The sequence below is a fragment of the Eumetopias jubatus genome, unplaced genomic scaffold, assembly GCF_037043125.1.
Source record: "Eumetopias jubatus isolate StellerSeaLion01/CBP00866 unplaced genomic scaffold, mEumJub1_p1.0 scaffold_1, whole genome shotgun sequence".
NCBI classification, from domain to species: Eukaryota; Metazoa; Chordata; class Mammalia; order Carnivora; family Otariidae; genus Eumetopias; species Eumetopias jubatus.
In genome coordinates this window covers 144,328,465-144,347,561 of record NW_028274807.1, presented here as the reverse complement: position 1 = coordinate 144,347,561, position 19,097 = coordinate 144,328,465, and the positions used below count along the sequence as shown (strand labels likewise).

The window sequence follows — 19,097 nt, the reverse complement described above, 5'->3', positions numbered from 1 at the left end:
TGGATCGATTTCATAAAAACTGAGGAAGAGAATACAAAAAATACTTTGATTCCATTTACGCCGTTTAAAATGTAGGTGCAATTAGTTATGTTTAGAAAGAAATACTTAAGTATTAGAATCAGAAATCCATAATTACTATGAAAGCTAGGGGAGTGGTTACCTTTCGGACAGGGGACTGGGACAGGCCAGTGACTGGATTACAGCCGAGGAAACTTCTGGAGTACTGGCACAATTCTGTTCTCTTGACCTGGGCTGTGGTTACAAAGTTGCTTATTTTGCGGTAATTCACTAAGGTATAGTTTTGTGTTATTCTGTGTTACATATTCACAGTAACAGAAGTTTATTTAAAGAGAATTAAACATCATGACATTTGTGTAGCGATGGTTTGTCTCAATTTCCTACCATCTCAATTGCAACTGCTGTTGAACTATCCACCTATCCACTATTCCACCTAAGTACCTTAATTGAGGATTATGGGCAGCAAGGTAGATGCCTGACAAAACCCACATCAAGAAGCAGCAGTTCCAGCAAGATGAAGAGAATTCTGGAGACTGGTTGCATGACAGTGTAATCAAAAGTACTGAACTGTACATTTAAGAATGTACAGTTGTGAGATGGTAAATTGTTATATATTTTTTGCCACAAATATAAAAAAAAAAAAAAGGAAGAAGGTGCAGTAGCTCCAAATCTCATCTTATGGCCCTTTAGCTATGAAAACAGTAATACTCTAGAAGATGCTTTTATACTATCTAGCCCTCTGGCCTCTTGGTCATGGCTTAGGGACTCAAATGAGGTAAATTTCTACAAATGCAAACTCAAGTAGGTAATAATGTAAGTTTGAAAACTGAATTTTATCTTTGGATTTGCTGTCTCACGGACTTATTTTTACTCCAAAGCACTCAGCTTTTTCAATTCTAAAATGTGGAAAAACAAAAGCTGTTTTATAGCCTAAATTCAAAGCTATGATCTTTAATACGTCCCTCTGTGATGTGGGGTTAGTGATCACACACGAATTTAGAGATTTAAAGAATATTCTGAGCCAATAACTGTATATTCCAATGTATTTAAACTACTGTAATTTCACTTTTGTGCTACAATAAAACCACACATGCAGTTACAGTATGGTGTTTTACTGAACCACTGAACCAAAATGGTGTTCCCTAAAACTGAGAAAGGTGGAAGATCATTTCTGCTTTAATGAGAAAATTCTACAATGAAGACTTGACTGGTTATATACTTTATGGAGCCCCGCTTTTGTTAAAGACCTGTCCTCATTTAAAGGAGATAAAGTTCCTACTGGGCTATCTTCCCCCCTCCTCTCCCCTTCACTCATTCATAAAATGTCAAAATGAGATTTTAATTCTTGAGTATAAAGAAGGAAAAATAAAATAGTAGGTCGAGGTTGAAGTAATCTAGAACTTCTTTTCTACAACAGTCCTCCCATTATCTGAGGGGGACATGTTCTAAGACCTCCAGTGGATACCTAAGCATGGGGACAGTACCCAACCCTATACATTCATTCTATATTTTCCTACACATAATACCTATAATAAAGTTTAATTTATAAATTAGGCACAATGATTAACAAAATAGAATGACAAAAATCTACTGTAATAAAAGTTAGTGTGAATGTGGTCTCTGTCTTAAAAGATTGTATTGCACTCACCCTTCTCGTGATGATGTGAGATAAAATATCTACGTGATGAGATGATGTGGGGTGAATGATGTAGGCATTGTGATGTGAGTTAGGCTACTATTTACCTTCTGAAGATGCATCATAAGGAGGATCATTTGCTTCTGGATCACAGTTGACTGTGGGAAACTGAAACTGAGGAAAGCCAAACCACAAACAAGGGGGGAGGACTACTGTACACATATTCTCTAAAATCTTTGTAAAGGTGAACAAGGAAGGAATTACGTGTTCAGTACTCTGTAACTCCCTTCAAAAATGAAATTTTTATCAAAGACAACACTTAACACAAAATTTGAATTAACTTTATTTCCCCTACAGTCAACAACTTCTCTGCACTGAATTTTAAAGCAACAAAGTAAAATAAAATCCCCCAAATGACAAGGTATCAGAAATCCAGATTTAGTTACACTTTATTTGTGAAAATGTTCAGCCATTTTATTGGTCTGTAAAAGAACCATCATCTGGGTCAAAAATGAATTCTATAAATCAAAGAATATTCTACACTTTGGAAAAGAAAATCAGCAGTAACATTCTCACTGAATATTGTAAATTACACTTTTCTTCATAAAAGGTACATACTATTCTGCACTTTTCCACCAAAAGCAGTGGTAAGTTATGCTTGTTTATATAAAAAAAAGTTATATCCTGTGGCAGGAAAAACCCTTTCTCTTTCACTTACTAAACAACTGGAGAAAATTTTCAAGTCTATATAAAGTTGCCTATAAGCTGGAAATGAACATGTTCAATCTCCATTTATATTTTAGTGCATTTTTTGACAACTGTCACATTTTTAATAAAAGTAAGAAAATGCATATAGCATTAAAGAGTGTTTCATCAAATGCTTCAGGGATTAAAAAAATAAATGGAGCAGAGGGTAAAATCATTGTGATGGATGAAACTATTATAAAATGAAAGAAATACAGGCAAAGTTTACAAATCCTTTGTCATTTTGAAGAGTTACAGAAAATGAACTTTGGATACCTGTCCACTTTAAGGGTTTTTTCCTTAATCTTTTGCATGTAAACATAGTGCTAATCTCAGTGATACCAAACCCCATCCTGGTAAGCAACATTCTGTGCAGTTGCCATGCCTTCCAAAGGATATAAATTTAGCCCTTGAATGAACAATGCATGAGATCTGCTCTGTTAAGTACCTGGTGAAAACAACTGCTAACAGCAGCAATGTGTCAACATAAAAGACTATTTGCATCAATTAGTTACTCAGAGGTCCACCTTTGAAACAGCAGCTGCTTCTTTGACAGAGCAAACAGTAAGCAACAGAAAATGTACATTTGATGAAACAATCTTTGCATTGGAGAAACATGAAAATAAATATAGTTCAAGGAAGTATAATTATTTTTCTAATACCTTTTTATCAGACCTGTACTAGTTTACTGGTTCAAGAAACTCACATCACATTTTGTCATTTGTATTTTACATATTGCTATTTGGGTAATTCAAATAAAATGCAGGTCTTGTAAAAAATAAAAACATTGACAAGTATGCATGTGCCAGGGACCAAATTAGAGGGTTCTTTGGTGCAATTAGTCCAAATTCTCAGATCTGAAGGATAATATGTACCAATAAAAAAAATCTGCTGTTAGACATTTACAGCAGTGCTCTGTCTTGCTTCACATTACAAATAGAAAATAGCTGTTCTCAATAAGCCAATTTTATTTTTTAAATCAGGCATTGCCAGAAAATTTTGTACATTAATCTGGACCAGTGATGGTTCTGTACCCTCTGTTGTGAAACATGACATGAGCTAAAGGCAAAGACCGGTTCTCACAAGGACAACTGCTTCAAGTTAGGAACCAGAACAGTGTATTTAAACAGTCTTCTTAGATATTTTCTTGCCCTTCTTAACAACTAGCTTATTTTTAATGTAGCCACGCTTCCTTTTTGTAGTCTAAAAAAGAAAACAGAACAGATGATATTAGTGTAGGTTTCCCACAGATTAAAAAATATATACACACATGGTTTATAGCATTGTGATGAAGACTGCCTTAATAAAACCCTTAGTTTGTCCTATGACTGGACTGCTTGAACAATGAGCACCAATAATAGTTCTATGCGAAGTATGCTGAGAGATCCAAGGTAAACTGGACTAGGTCCCTAGCTTTAAGATGAAAGCAGTACCACAGCATGCCTCAAATGCATATCATAATATTCCTTACCATCAGGTAAATGAACTCTTCTTCCCCTCTCAACCACTAAATGCTTAGCTGTAAGCTAAGCCAAGCATGACAGAATATGACACTAGACTAAGGAATCAGGAAATGTTAATACGGCTCCTGGTTTGGCCTCTAAGAATTAGCTGTGTATGTGTATCGGAAACACAAATTAACTTAGGAACTTTCATTATGTGTAAGATGAGGATGATCGTACCTATGTACAAAAATGAAAGAAATAAAATTACTTGGCATATTCTCCCAATTTAGGTAGAAAAATAAGAACTTAAAACAAAAACCAAACACCAAGAAAAAAAAAGCTGTAACACTGAGTTTCATAGATCTTTAAAAAATAACATTTTTCTAAACACTTCAGGATCCTACTAAAATACTTTCAACAGATGTTTTCTGGTGTAAGAAACAAATCACTACAAATGTTGTTAGAACTTATTGCAAAAATATTTGCTATGTTAGAATCTTAGAAGACAAATCATACAGACACATGTGTCTGCCACTCTGACACAGCCACAGATACTGAAAAGAGCAAATGCTTTTTGCAAACAAATAATTTAAAGCACTTAGAAAAGGCTGAAGACTTAAATACTTAAAAACTGCTGCAGGTGGTTTCAGAAATTTAGGGTAAATGTTAAGTCATGTAATTTATGATGTCAGTTTAAAACAATTTATAATTTTTTTTCTAACAGGCACAAGAATAAAAGGCAAAATGCAGTCCTTCCTAAGGTTATAAAAATTAGCTTCTGCTAACTTGTCCATAATTTATGTTACTTATTAATTTATAAAGGCAAAAAAGTAAAAAATTTCAGAGGGCACAATTTAAAAAGATTCAAACCAGGTCAAAGTGTTAGTTTCCTTATCATCATCACCTAAAGATTTCTAACATGAAAGCTTTTCTATAAGATCTTGTAAAATGCCCCAGGTCTATGTAAGTATGTAACTAGACCTCAGTGACCCATGTCAAAAAGTCTTTTTTTCCAGCCCTGGACTACGTAACAATTCCTAGTGCCTCAGCCTTGTCAGCTTTGTAGTAGCAGGAATAAGTCCTCAAATGACTATACAGCCCAAAAGTAAAAACTGGGGTGGAGAGAGGAAAGCAAATATTCCTCTAGTGCTAGTATAAAACAGAATATAAAGACATGGAAACCTGAAATTCAAAATCCATGTTGTTGGCTATTAGAATGTATGTTTTGGGCATACAAGGCACACTAATTTTTATTTATCCATTCATTTACTGATTTTAGAGAGATGATGGGAAGACAAAAGAGCTCAGATTAAGAAAATTCACTATCGGAGGACTGTAAAAAAAAAAAAAATTCACTATCATCAGTTAGACAGCTAGTTCAGTGGCTTTGTTTCTCAGAAAGGGTAGACTTTAACTGGGCTTAGATGTCTCAGGAGTAAGTGCCTTGAGACTAGCAGCATTTGTTTTGACTTCACTGATGTGACTCACCAGTTTCTCCACCCACATGGCTATGAAAAACCAGATCATTTGATCTGTCATTTGATGTAAATACTGTTCAATGAATTTGATATGACTAACACATGCATGTCAGCTCCATGTGACATATTTTATCAGTCTAGACAGGGCAATTTATATCTGACAAAGTATTAGTTTAAAAAGTTTCTATTTATATATCATACAGTTCATATTTAGCCCTTTTACAATACACATTGAAATAATCTGTACTTTGAATATATTTTAAGTATATTTTAAGTAACGCAAAGGGAAAGACAATTGCTTTAATGATTTAAAAAAAACTCATCCAAGCAATGTAAACCTAAGCATTTTTCTAAGACTTAAGACTGAAATGGGTCTAATAATTAGTATTATAAGAGTAGTACCTTAAAATACAACCTTAATATTTTACCTGACTGCTCATTATTTCCCATCTCCCATAGAGAGCAACCTATATAAATACTCATTTTTACTAGCCTATTATAGCAAAGATTAGATCTATTTGGCTTAAGTGAGCAATAATGACCTTCAATAAAATACTTCATATCTTATTAAATATTTATTACAAAAGGACTAGAATAGTCTCATCATCATAATTCCCATCTACAACCTTTGTCATGATAATTACATTTAAAAGTAATTATCTTAAGATAAATGATTTTTTTAAATCCAAGACTCTACTAATTCAGACTTAGTCTTTACTCAGTGAGTAATATAGTAGCAACATACTAAGAATGGAACGTGAAAATGCAATATAAATTTGCTTTGACCAAAAGATGAGAAACCAATTACATTTTTACTTTCACAAAAGTTTGGAAAGTGATGGCCACAAATATATCTTACTTTCAAGTAAGTCTTACTAATGGGAATGACCCAAACTAAAAGCCAGAATGCCTCTGGAAAATCTCAGCTTGGTTCACTGATAATCACAATGCTATCCAGAAAAGGCTGCTGCTTGGGATATCTCAAGTGCTCAGTTTGAAAGGAATGGCCCTAATAGGCTAGTTTGATACTTTGTATATAAGCTATAGTCTACACAGATCTGGCAAATGAAATTTTTTTTTTTGTATAAAACTATATCTTCTTTATTTTGCATACTCTAATCTCAGAACAAAACAAACAAACAAACAAAAAAACCCACAATACACATCCAAACCCTGTCAAGTATCGGAAGGGACAGGGCTTGAGGGCCTTCTTTCCCGCCTCAAAGACAGGAGAGACAAATGAAAATTAGTAACTTTTAGTAACTGTTTTCCAGACAAACCAACCAACTTTGAGTTACCCTTTTATAGACATGATTTCCCTTGGCACCCACCTTCTTTGACAAATACTTCTGTTTTGGGAAAATGTTGGTGACTCGAGGTTTATGGTCTAGTGTCTCCCTGTTATCAGGTGCTTTCACTTTATATATCCTCACAAGCCAGTGTTCTGATGTAAAGGCTTCCTCCAAATGTTTGAATTTAATGTCCTTGTTTCCAATCTCAGCATTACGTGTTCGGTCAAAACCTGGGGGTGTACGAAAATCCAGCTGCAAAAGTGGCATTAATATGAGATGTTAACTGTATTGGAAAACATTCGGTATTAGAAGATAGTAAATGTTATAATCAGAGCGAAACTCTCCGTTTAAACTAGGAAAACAAAATCAGAGCAATATATCATAACATTTCTCATATGTTGCTAACTAGATAAGAAGAAATCAGGAAGAGAGAAACTAAATAGAGCAGAATTAGAATTTCACCGAACCCTTAGAGTACATGAGCAGCCTACGGGCATAAAAAACCGAAAACAGCCAACCAAAGGAAATCCATCAAAGCCCTTTTTATAGGTAACAGAAACACACAGAAGGGACTTCTTTTCTGTTTCAGGGCCTTGCTCTATCTACTCTCTCAGCCTGAAAGTTCTTCATTCAGCTCTTCTGCTAGGCTGGCTCCTTTCTATCTTTTGGTCTCAGCCGAAACACCATCTATTTAGAGACATATTTTCTTCAAATTGGTGGTTGAGAAGTCTCCCTCTATTGTTTCCTCATCTTTTACTCTACAGTATTCACTGCTAAAGCTTGTTATTTATTTATTTTTAAAATTTTCTATTGTTATGTTAATCACCATACATCATTAGTTTTTGATGTAGTGTTCCATGACTGATTGATTGTGCATAACACCCAGTGCTCCACGCAGAACGTGCCTTTTTTATTTTTTTTAAAGATTTTATTTATTTGACAGAGAGAGACACAGCGAGAGAGGGAACACAAACAGGGGGAGTGGGAGAGGGAGAAGCAGACTTCCTGCTGAGCAGAGAGCCCGATGCGGGGTTCGATCCCAGGACCCTGAGATCATGACCTGAGCTGAAGGCAGACACTTAACGACTGAGCCACCCAGGCGCCCCGTGCCCTCTTTAATACCCATCACCAGGCTGACCCATCCCCCAACCCCGTCCCCTCTAGAAACCTGTTTATTTTTCAGAGTCCATCGTCTCTCATGGTTCATCTCCCCCTCCAACTTACTCCCCTTCATTCTTCCCCTCCCGCTATCTTTTTTTTTCTCTTAACATATGTTGCATTATTTGTTTCAGAAGTACCGATCTGTGATTCAACAGTCTTGCACAATTCACAGCGCTCACCATACCACATACCCTCCCCAATGTCTGTCACCCAGCCACCCCATCCCTCCCACCCCCCACCACTCCAGTAACCCTCAGTTTGTTTCCTGAGGTTAAAAATTCCTCCTATCAGTGAGGTCGTATGATACATGTCTTTCTCTGACTGACTTATTTCACTCGGCATAACACCCTCCAGTTCCATCCACGTCGTTGCAAATGGCAAGATCTCATTCCTTTTGATGGCTGCATAATATTCCATTGTGTATATATACCACTTCTTCTTTATCCATTCATCTGTCAATGGACATCTTGGCTCTTTCCACACTTTGGCTATTGTGGACATTGCTGCTATAAACACTGGGGTGCAAATACCCCTTCAGATCCCTACATTTGTATCTTTGGGGTAAATACCCAGTAGTGCAATTGCTGGATCGTACGGTAGCTCTATTTTCAACTGTCTGAGGAACCTCCATACTGTTTTCCAGAGGGGTTGCACCAGCTTGCGTTCCCACCAACAGTGTAGGAGGGTTCCCCTTTTTCCACATCCCTGCCAACATCTGTCGTTTCCTGACTTGTTAATTCTAGCCACTCTGACTGGTGTGAGGTGGTATCTCATTGAGGTTTTGATTTAGATTTCCCTGATGTCGAGCGATGTTGAGCACTTTTTCATGTGTCTGTTGGCCATTTGGATGTCTTCTTTGGAAAAATGTCTGTTCATGTCGTCTGCCCATTTCTTGATTGGATTATTTGTTCTTTGGGTGTTGAGTTTGATAAGTTCTTTATAGATTTTGGATACTAGCCCTTTATCTGATATGTCATTTGCAAATATCTTCTCCCATTCTGTCGGTTGTCTTTTGGTTTTGTGGACTGTTTCTTTTGTTTTGCAAAAGCTTTTTATCTTGATGAAATCCCAATAGTTCATTTTTGCCCTTGCTTCCCTTGGCTTTGGCAAGGTTTCTAGGAAGAAGATGCTGCGGCTGAGGTCGAAGAGATTGCTACCTGTGTTCTCCTTTAGGATTTTGATGGACTCCTGTCTCACGTTTAGGTCTTTCAACCATTTGGAGTCTATTTTTGTGTGTGGTGTAAGGAAATGGTCCAGTTTCATTCTTCTGCATGTGGCTGTCCAATTTTCCCAACACCATTTGTTGAAGAGACTGTCTTTATTCCATTGGATGTTCTTTCCTGCTTTGTGAAAGATGAGTTGACCATAAGAGTTGAGGGTCCATTTCTGGGCTCTCGATTCTGTTACACTGATCTATTTGTCTGTTCTTGTGCCAGTACCATACTGTCTTGATGATGACAGCTTTGTAATAGAGCTGGAAGTCTGGAATTGTGATGCCACCAGCTTTGCTTTTCTTTTTCAATATTCCTCTGGCTATTCAGGGTCTCTTCTGGTTCCATACAAATTTTAGGATTATTTGTTCCATTTCTTTGAAAACAGTGGATGGGATTTTGATGGGGATTGCATTGAATGTGTAGATTGCTCTAGGTAGCATTGACATCTTCACAATGTTTGTTCTTCCAATCCATGAGCATGGAATGTTTTTCCATTTCTTTGTGTCTTCTTCAATTTCTTTCATGAGTATTTTATAGTTTTCTGAGTACAGATCCTTTGCCTCTTTGGTTAAATTTATTCCTAGGGTATCTTAAGGTTTTAGGTGCAATTGTAAATGGGATCGACTCCTTGATTTGTCTCTCTTCTGTCTTGTTGTTGGTGGATAGGAATGCCACTGATTTCTGTGCATTGATTTTTATATCCTGCTCCTTTACTGAATTTCTGTATGAGCTCTAGCAGTTTTGGGGTGGAGTCTTTTGGGTTTTCCACATACAGTATCATATCATCCGCAAAGAGTGAGAGTTTGACTACCTCTTTGCCGATTTGGATGCCTTTGATTTCTTTTTGTTGTCTGATTGCTGTGGCTAGGACTTCTAATACTATGTTGAATAGCAGTGGTGAGAGTGGACATCCCTGCCGCGTTCCTGACCTTAGGGGAAAAGCTCTCAGCTTTTCCCCATTGAGAATGATATTCACTGTCAGTTTTCCAAAGATGGCTTTTATGATATTGAGGTATGTACCCTCTATCCCTATACTCTGAAGAGTTTGGATCAAGAAAGGATGATGTACTTTGTCAAATGCTTTTTCTGCATCTATTGAGAGGATCATATGACTCTTGTTCTTTCTTTTGTTAATGTATTGTATCACGTTGATTGATTTGCGGATGTTGAACCAAACTTGCAGCCCAGGGATAAATCCCACTTGATCATGGTGAATAATCCTTTTAATGTACTGTTGGATCCTATTGGCTAGTATTTTGGTGAGAATTTTTGCATCCATGTTCATCAAGGATATTGGTCTGTAATTCTCCTTTTTGACGGGGTCTTTGGTTTTGGGATCAAGGTAATGGTGGCCTCATAAAATGAGTTTGGAAGTTTTCCTTCCATTTCTATTTTTTGGAACAGTTTCAGGAGAATAGGTATTAATTCTTCTTTAAATGTTTGATAGAATTCCCCTGGGAAGCCATCTGGCCCTGGGCTTTTGTTGGGAGATTTTTGATGACTGCTTCAATTTCTAGTGGTTACAGGTCTGTTCAGGTTTTCTATTTCTTCCTGGTTCAGTTTTGGTAGTTGATACATGTCTAGGAATGCACCCATTTCTTCCAGGTTATCTAATTTGCTGGCAAAGAGTTGCTCATAATATATTCTTATAATTGTATTTCTTTGGTGTTGGTTGTGATCTCTCCTCTTTCATTCATGATTTTGTTGATTTGGGTCACTTCTCTTTTCTTTTTGATAAGTCTGGCCAGCGGTTTATCAATCTTGTTAATTCTTTCGAAGAACCAACTCCTAGTTTCGTTGATCTGTTCTACTGTTCTTTTGGTTTCTATTTCATTGATTTCTGCTCTGATCTTTATGATTTCTCTTCTCCTACTGGGTTTAGGCTTTATTTGCTGTTCTTTCTCTAGCTCCTTTAGGTGTAGGGTTAAGTTGTGTATTTGAGACCTTTCTTGTTTCTTGAGAAAGGCTTGTATTGCTATATACTTTCCTCTCGGGACTGCCTTTGCTGTATCCCAAAGATTTTGAACAGTTGTGTTTTCATTTTCATGGGTTTCCATGAATTTTTTAAATTCTTCTTTAATTTCCTGGTTGACCCATTCATTCTTTAGTAGGATGCTCTTTAGCCTCCATGTATTTGAGTTCTTTCCGACTTTCCTCTTGTGATTGAGTTCTAGTTTCAAAGCACTGTGTTCTGAAAACATGCAGGGAATGATCCCAATCTTTTGGTATCTGTTGAGACCTGATTTGTGACCTAGGATGTGATCAATTCTGGAGAATGTTCCATGGGCACTAGAGAAGAATGTGTATTCCGTTGCTTTGGGATGGAATGTTCTGAGTATGTCTGTGAAGTCCATTTGGTCCAGTATGTCATTTAAAGTCTTTATTTCCTTGTTGATCTTTTGCTTGGATGATCTGTCCATTTCAGTCAGGGGGGTGTTAAAGTCCCCCACTATTATTGTATTGTTGTCAATGTGTTTCTTTGCTTTTGTTATTAATTGCCTTATAAAAGTGGCTGCTCCCATGTTCGGGGCATAGATATTTACAATTGTTAGATCTTCTTGTTGGAGAGACCCTTTAAGTAAGATTTAGTGTCCTTCTTCATCTCTTATTTCAGTCTTTGGTTTAAAATCTAATTTGTCTGATATAAGAATTGCCACCCCACCCCAGCTTTCTTTTGGTGTCCATTAGCATGGTAAATTGTTTTTTACCCCCTCACTTTCAATCTGGGGATGTCTTTGGGTCTAAAATGAGTCTCTTGCAGACAGCATATGGATGGGTCTTGTTTTTTAATCCAATCTGATAGCCTGTGTCTTTTGATTGGGGCATTGAGCCCATTTACATTCAGGGTAACTATTGAAAGATAGGAATTTAGTGCCATTGTATTGCCTGTAAGGTGACTGTGACTGTATATTGTCTGTGTTCCTTTCTGATCTATGCTGCTTTTAGGCTCTCTCTTTGCTTAGAGGAGCCCTTTCAATATTTCTTGTAGGGCTGGTTTTGTGTTTGCAAATTCCTTTAATTTTTGTTTGTCCTGGAAGCTTTTTACCTCTCCTTCTATTTTCAATGACAGCCTTGCTGGACATAATATTCTTGGCTGCATATTTTTCTCGTTTAGTGCTCTAAAGATATCATGCCAGTCCTTTCTGGCCTGCCAGGTCTCCGTGGATAGGTCTGTTGCCAATCTAATGTTCCTACCATTGTAGGTTACATATCTCTTCTCCCGAGCTGCTTTCAGGATTTTCTCTTTGTCTCTGAGACTCGTAAGTCTTACTATTAGATGTCGGGGTGTTGACCTATTTTTATTGATTTTGAGAGGGGTTCTATGTGCCTCCTGGATTTTGATGCCTGTTTCCTTCCCCACATTAGGGAAGTTCTCTGCTATAATTTGCTCCAATATACCTTCTGCCCCTCTCCCTCTTTCTTCTTCTTCTGGGATCCAATTATTCTAATGTTGTTTCGTCTTAATGTATCACTTATCTCTCGAATTCTGCCCTCGTGATCCTGTAGTTGTTTCTCTTTTTCTCAGCCTCTTTATTTTCCATCATTTGGTCTTCTATATCGCTGATTCTCTCTTCTGCCTCATTTATCCTAGCAGCTAGTGCCCCCATTTTTTATTGCACCTCATTAAAACCCTTTTTGATTTCAACTTGGTTAGATTTTAGTTCTTTTATTTCTCCAGAAAGGGTTTCTCTAATAACTTCCACGCTTTTTTCAAGCCCAGCTAGTATCTTTAAAGTCATGATTCTGAACTCTAGGTCCGACATCGTACTAATGTCCGTATTGAGTAGGTCCCTGGCAGACGGTACTCCCTCTTGTTCTTTTTGCTGCGGTGATTTTTTTCGTCTTGTCATTTTGTCCAGGGGAGAATAGATGAATGAGAGAACAGAATGCTAACAGGTTAACAACATCCCCAGCAAATATACTCTATACAAATCAGAAAAAACCTGAAACCAGGGGAAAAGAAAGGGAAAGAAAGAAAAAAGAAAGAGAAATAAAAGAAAAAGTAAAAGATAAAAACAAACAAAAACAGAACAAAAAAAAATATGATCAAATATGATCAGGCTAGTGCATAGATCAGTGCCACACACTAGATTTTGGGTGTATTTTGGTCTGTTAGAAGAAGTGCCTCCTAAAATTTTAAAGGAAGAAAGACTTATATATGTGCAAAATAAGGGTTGATACAATGAAGGGATGGAAGATGACTATAAAAATGAAACTCATAAAAGGTTTTATAAACAGAATTGATAAGATGTTGTTTGAAAGAAGAAGGAAGATTTTAAAAAAAGAAAAAAGAAAAGAAAAAAAATGGGAGAGACTGATCAGGCAGGAGACTAGAACAAAGCCATACACTAGTGATTTAGGGTATATTTTGATCTGTTAGAAGAAACTGTATATCAAAATTTTAAAGAGAGAAGAACTTATATATATATGCCAAAAATAAGGGTAACTACTATGAAGGGATAAAATACGACTGTAAAAATGGAAAATAAAAAATGTTTTTTTAAAAAAGGGATTGATAAGATGTTGGTTGAAAAAGGGAAAAAGAAAAATTCAAAAAAAAAAAAAAACCCCAAAACAGTTAAAAAAAATTAACTTTGAAAAACTAATGAATCATCGCAAAAAGCCATGAATTCTATGTGCAGTATTCCCCTAGCGCTGGAGTTCTCCCGTTCTCCTTGCTCGGTAAACTTGGTCTTGGCTTGCTGGCTGTTGGTGCTGATCTTCTGGGGGAGGGGCCTGTTGCCGTGGTTTCCAAATGTCTTTGCCGGAGGCGGAATTGCCCTGCCCTTGCCGCCGGGGCTAACCAAGCTCCTCGGGTTTGCTCTTGGGAGCTTTTGTTCCCTGCAAGCTCTCGGTACAGCTTTGGAGGACAAGAGTGAAAATGGTGGCCTCCCAAACTTCGCCCAGAGGAGTTGAGAACTCGGAGCCCCGCTCCTCAGTGCGCCCCCAGAGAAAGGCAGTCAGTCACTCCCGTGTCCTGGTCTCCAGCCCCACTCCCTGCTCATCCGGCCTGTGACCGAGTGTTTCTCTCTGGCACCCAACCCCGTGTGGAGTCTCCAAACCCAGCAGATCCCTGCGGTGCGCTCCCGCGCCGCTCCTCCCGGGGGAGGAAGGGGAGTCTCCCCGGATCTGCCGCTTGTTGTGTCCCTGCTGGAGGAGCAGTGGCCTGTGTCACTGATCACAGCTTATGGCAACCCTGAGCTGAGAGCCCGCGCCTCGGCTCCATCTCTGCAGCCGGCTTCCCAGCTCCGATCCCTGGGAGCTCTGGCGCACTCAGGCACCCCCGGTCTTTCTGTGACCCCAAGGGTCCTGAGTGAACACTGTCCCGCGAGGTTTCCACCTCCCGCTTAGCCACTGGAGCGACGTCCCTCTGCGGAACCGACTTCTAAAAATTCCGATTTTGTGCTCCGCGGCTCTATCACTTGCCAGAAGCGGCCGATGGAGGCCCCCTCCCCCGCCATCTATCCTCCTGAATATCGCCTCGGATTCACTTCTCCACACGTCCTACCTTCCAGTAAGTGGTCGCTTCTCTGTTCAGAGAGTTGTTGCTACTCTCTTCTTCGATCTCCTGTTGAGTTTGTAGGTGTTCAGAATGGTTTGATCCCTATTCAGCTGAATTCCTGAGACCAGACGAAATCCAGGTCTCCCACTCCCCCGCCATCTTGCTCCGCCCCCCTATAGCTTGTTATTTATTTTTAAAATTACCTGTATCCTCCACCAGGATGTAAGCTGCATGATGACTTTATCTTATTCAGAGTGTGGCTTTATCTCCCCAGTGTTATTTGTTAAATAAATGCACAAGTAAGCAGCGATACTATATCCAGAAAGTGGAAACTATAAAGGAAGTTAGAAAAGCCAAACCACGGGAGGATTTATGAGGAATGAAAAAAGGAAAAAATGGGGGAAGGGGAGAAGATTTTAAGAAATTCTCAGAATAAGTTTATGTTCACACAGAGCATAAGCAAATTCAACTTGAAAGCAAAAACAAACGCTAATAAGGGCGTAACTTGTTCTTGCATATCTATATGAAAGAAAAGTTGTACTCATATCTCAAAAATTTATTTTTAATAGGGAAGACATCAGAATGAATGCATGCTAGAAGCATGACTTGAAACTGTTGATAAATTTAAAGGACATACACACGAAAAAGTCTTTTGATGCTATCATTATGACCAGAAAAACTAATCTTTGACCCATTTTCTTAGAGAGCTAATTATCATGGTTTAAGTGCTTCCTTCTTACATGAGTTTTGAGACCACACAGTTGCCTTCAAAGAAAACTGAAACACAAACAAAACCCTAAATCTTGTAGTAAAATTATTGTCTATTTTTTTAAAGCCACCTGTAGAGTATAGTCAATGGTACTGTAATAGCATTGTATGGTGACGATGGTAGCTACACTTGTGAACACAATGTCTAAACTTGTCCAATTACTACACTGTATACCTGAAACTAATGTAATATCATGTTGCCAACTGTACTTAAAAACAAAACAAAACGAAAAAAAAACCAGAAACAGAAAAAAAGCCACCTATAGAGTAATTCTGAATGAATAATAATTACCTTGACCCCTGCATAAAGTTCAACAAGCAATTTTTCCTCTACCTTCTAGAATCAATCAGAAAGCAATATGAGATCAGGCAGTTTTCACTAAAATCTTAGTATGAAGGTCTAACTTGGCATTACAGTCATATAATCTAAGAGAGCTATGAAGAACCCCAGAAATCAAGTCATTAGTCCAGCACCTATATATATAAAGACAAGGAAAAAAATGAGTCCAAGGAGGATGTGACTTGTCCAAGGGTTACATAACCTGACAGAGCCAGATCTAAAACCCAGGTATTATGGCAGGAAGTCCACTGTTTTCATTTTGTCACAATGCCTCTTTGCATATTCACTCATTGTCGGGACCCTTAAGCTTTTGTACGCACATCATTCTAATATTCTAGGAAACTCTTACCCAGACAGTCCCAGCCAGCTGTGGTAACAGAATAGTGAGAGAATATCTGAAGTGACTATATCTTGACTCTTTAAGTTCAGGCTTTCTCCCACCAAACAGCAAAGTAGCCTACTTAAGATCATGTGGTTTCCTACCTAGAAGACTCTCCCCTACAGAAAAATGTCTTCCAAAAGCATGAGACCAAAAGGTAAGATGGCAAGCGAAGGCTGAATTTGAGCCTAGCATTAATATTTTGGGAAGAAGTCTTTGCTCTAAAAAAATATCCCCCCTTTTTACAAAGTAGTTTCAGAAATCTAAATTTAAGGGGGTGTGTGGAATCTTTAGATAGCATATTTTTCTTTAGAGCACAACTAAAACATTCATTATCCTGTTTTCTGGAGGCAAACAAGACTACTTTAAAAATATTCCTTTGAATAAAGATTATAGGAAAACTGATATAACCAACCTGCATTTCTCCAAATCTGTAGTACGACATTTTATACATAAGGCAATTCAACAACGTGGGGGATCCTGCTTTGTCCACACGGAATTCTCCTTGTGGGGTGAAATAGTCACTTTCCTACAAAAAAAAAAAAAAATCAAATTTCTGTGTCAGTTCAATTTAACACATTCAAAGCTACCAGTTTCCCCCTCTCAATTCCCCATAAGTAGCTCTTGAGGTATCTTCAAAAAGCCATTATTTGGTTATCTCAAAAAAATATGGTATTAGAATATTAACTCATAAATTTAACATGACCACTAAAAGAAACCTGCAAAAACTATCATGGGTGTTTTTTTTTAAACTGAGTCTAGAAATCATGTATAAAAAATAAACAAAGAGTGTCTAAGAAAACACAAGAAAAGAACAAGTCTTTGTTGGATGAGGGAGGGCAGATTTTAAACCATGTTATAAAATCTCAATTATTTAAAAAGAATGGTGCCAATGCCATGGTTTAATACCAGGTAGGCTAGCTCTCTCCAACTGCTCCATCCTCAACCCCATTACACGTTTTCAGAGTTTTCCTAAAAGTTATTTATTTTTCCTTATGAACTCTAATCAGTTCTTTGGTTGGAGAGGAGAAATGTCTAAAAAAACTGTGGTAGTTTTTATTGGGATTACATAAAATTTATAAATTAACCTCTAAGAGGGTCAACTGGCAATATAGATAGAAATTTCTCATCTAGGAATTTATCCTACAGAGATATTTATATATGGACAAAATAATGAGTATAGAAAGTTATTTATTACACCACTGTTTATAAGACTAAAAACCTGGAAATAACCTAAGTATCCATCAAGAGGGAAAGGTTAAATAAATCATGGTGCACACACACAACCGAGCAACCACTTGGAGAGGCAATCTGACAGAGAAGGGGACCTCAGGATGGCTCCTTGAATGGTGGTGGGTGAGGATAATGCCATTCCTTTAGGTGCAGATGTGCAATAAAGGAATGAAGAAGGCTCTCCACATAGTCTAATATGGAAAGATCTCCAAGATATATTGCGAAGTAAGAAAGCAAAAACAAAGCGTATACTTTGCTACTAGTTACCTGCTTGAATAAGAATCATAAGAAAATAAAACATGGGCATTTTTTTTCTTTTCTTGGGGGAGGGGATACATTTTTATTGTATATCTCTTTATATTTTATTTATTTATTTTTAAAGATTTTATGGGGTGCCTGGGTGGTTCAGGTCATGGTCCCAGGGTCCTGGGATTGAGCCCCACATTGTCAGGCTCCTTGCTCAGCAGGGAGCCTGCTTTTTCCCTCTTCCTCTACTCCTCCTGCCAGTCGTGCTCTCTCCCTCAAATAAATAAATAAAATCTTAAAAAAAATTAACATTTTATTTATTTACGAGAGAGAGAGAGAGAGAGAGACAGAGCACGAGTTGGGGGTAGGGGGAGAGGGAGAAGCAGACTCCCCAACTCCCTACTGAGCAGAGAGCCAGATGAGGGGCTTGACCCCAGGACTTTGAGACAGGGACACTTAATTGACTGACCCACCCAGGCGCCCCTATATTTTATTTTTTGAACCATGTGAATGTATTATCTATTCTCAAAGTTCAAAAATACCCAGTTTGAAAACATGGTAACTGGATCTATCATATGTCACAATTTTTTTTTTTTTTTAAAGATTTATTTATTTATTTGAGAGAGAGAGAATGAGAGCGATAGAGAGCATGAGAGGGAAGAGGGTCAGAGGGAGAGGCAGACTCCCTGCCGAGCAGGGAGCCCGATGTGGGACTCGATCCCGGGACTCCAGGATCGACCTGAGCCGAAGGCAGTCGCTTAACCAACTGAGCCACCCAGGCGCCCATCATATGTCACAATTTTAACACTGCTAAAGCAAATAAATGAAAATCACATACTGGAAAAATTAAATTAATACAATGAAGTAGTGTTTTAAAATCATGGTTAAGGGAAAACATCACAGCATTTACATTTGAACAGAAGTTGGGAGCTCTACTTCATCCCTGTCACATGACACACATACATACATTTTCCCAAAAGTTTCTTTTATTCTGGATCAGTGGTGAATCTTACTCTCCTCTTTTGTCCCTTCATCATGTAACCACAATGCTGGGTGCCCATCCTCTATGAACTCACAACTGAGAGGGAGAGATATCTTAGAATCTATTAACAAAACAGGCTGCATGTGATTTGATGATAAACACACAGATGCACCAGAGAAGGGCTTCTGGAGAGTGGAAAACCTGTGTAGGGAAAGTATTCCAAGAAAGAGGAGAGTATATAAACCCAGGTATCACATAAGTCAAAGAAAGAAACCACAAGGCAAATTTCACAGGCTAGAGTAGATTGACGGATGGAAAAAAGTTGATAGAGGGACAAGATACCAGCAAAGGAAAGGAAAGTATTAAGGGGTTTACATTCCAAGTGAAGGAGTTTGGATTTTATACCATTGTTTCATTACAGAGATTATTTCATATCAACCCCTAGGCTGAGCTTCATCTACATCCCTACAAATTTTCACAATAGCACTACAAATTAATTATTCCTGACCTCCCCATTAGTGACAATCTTATGCTACCTTAGTCACCATCATAACACCAGAGCCAAGAACGCGACCTAGTATTCAAGCATGTAATGCTGCCTGGCCAAAAATAAGCTGCCCATAGCACCAAGCTGACAGTGGCAGGGTTTTAGTCCTAA

The 19,097-nt window shown here is 38.0% G+C and overlaps 1 protein-coding gene across 1 annotated transcript in view; it reads right to left on the bottom strand.

The window, feature by feature from the left end:
- Positions 1 to 1,973: 1,973 nt before the first annotated feature.
- The window catches only part of STT3B (STT3 oligosaccharyltransferase complex catalytic subunit B), a 107,926-nt gene continuing 90,802 nt past the window's right edge, over positions 1,974 to 19,097 (bottom strand). Inside the window, exons 14-16 of the mRNA XM_028107048.2 lie at positions 16,394 to 16,507; positions 6,653 to 6,865; positions 1,974 to 3,601 (exon numbers count right to left, since the gene is read on the bottom strand). Of these exons, the coding sequence (XP_027962849.1) occupies positions 3,521 to 3,601; positions 6,653 to 6,865; positions 16,394 to 16,507 (408 nt within the window). The 3' untranslated portion in view covers positions 1,974 to 3,520. The remainder of the gene's footprint in view (positions 3,602 to 6,652; positions 6,866 to 16,393; positions 16,508 to 19,097) is intronic.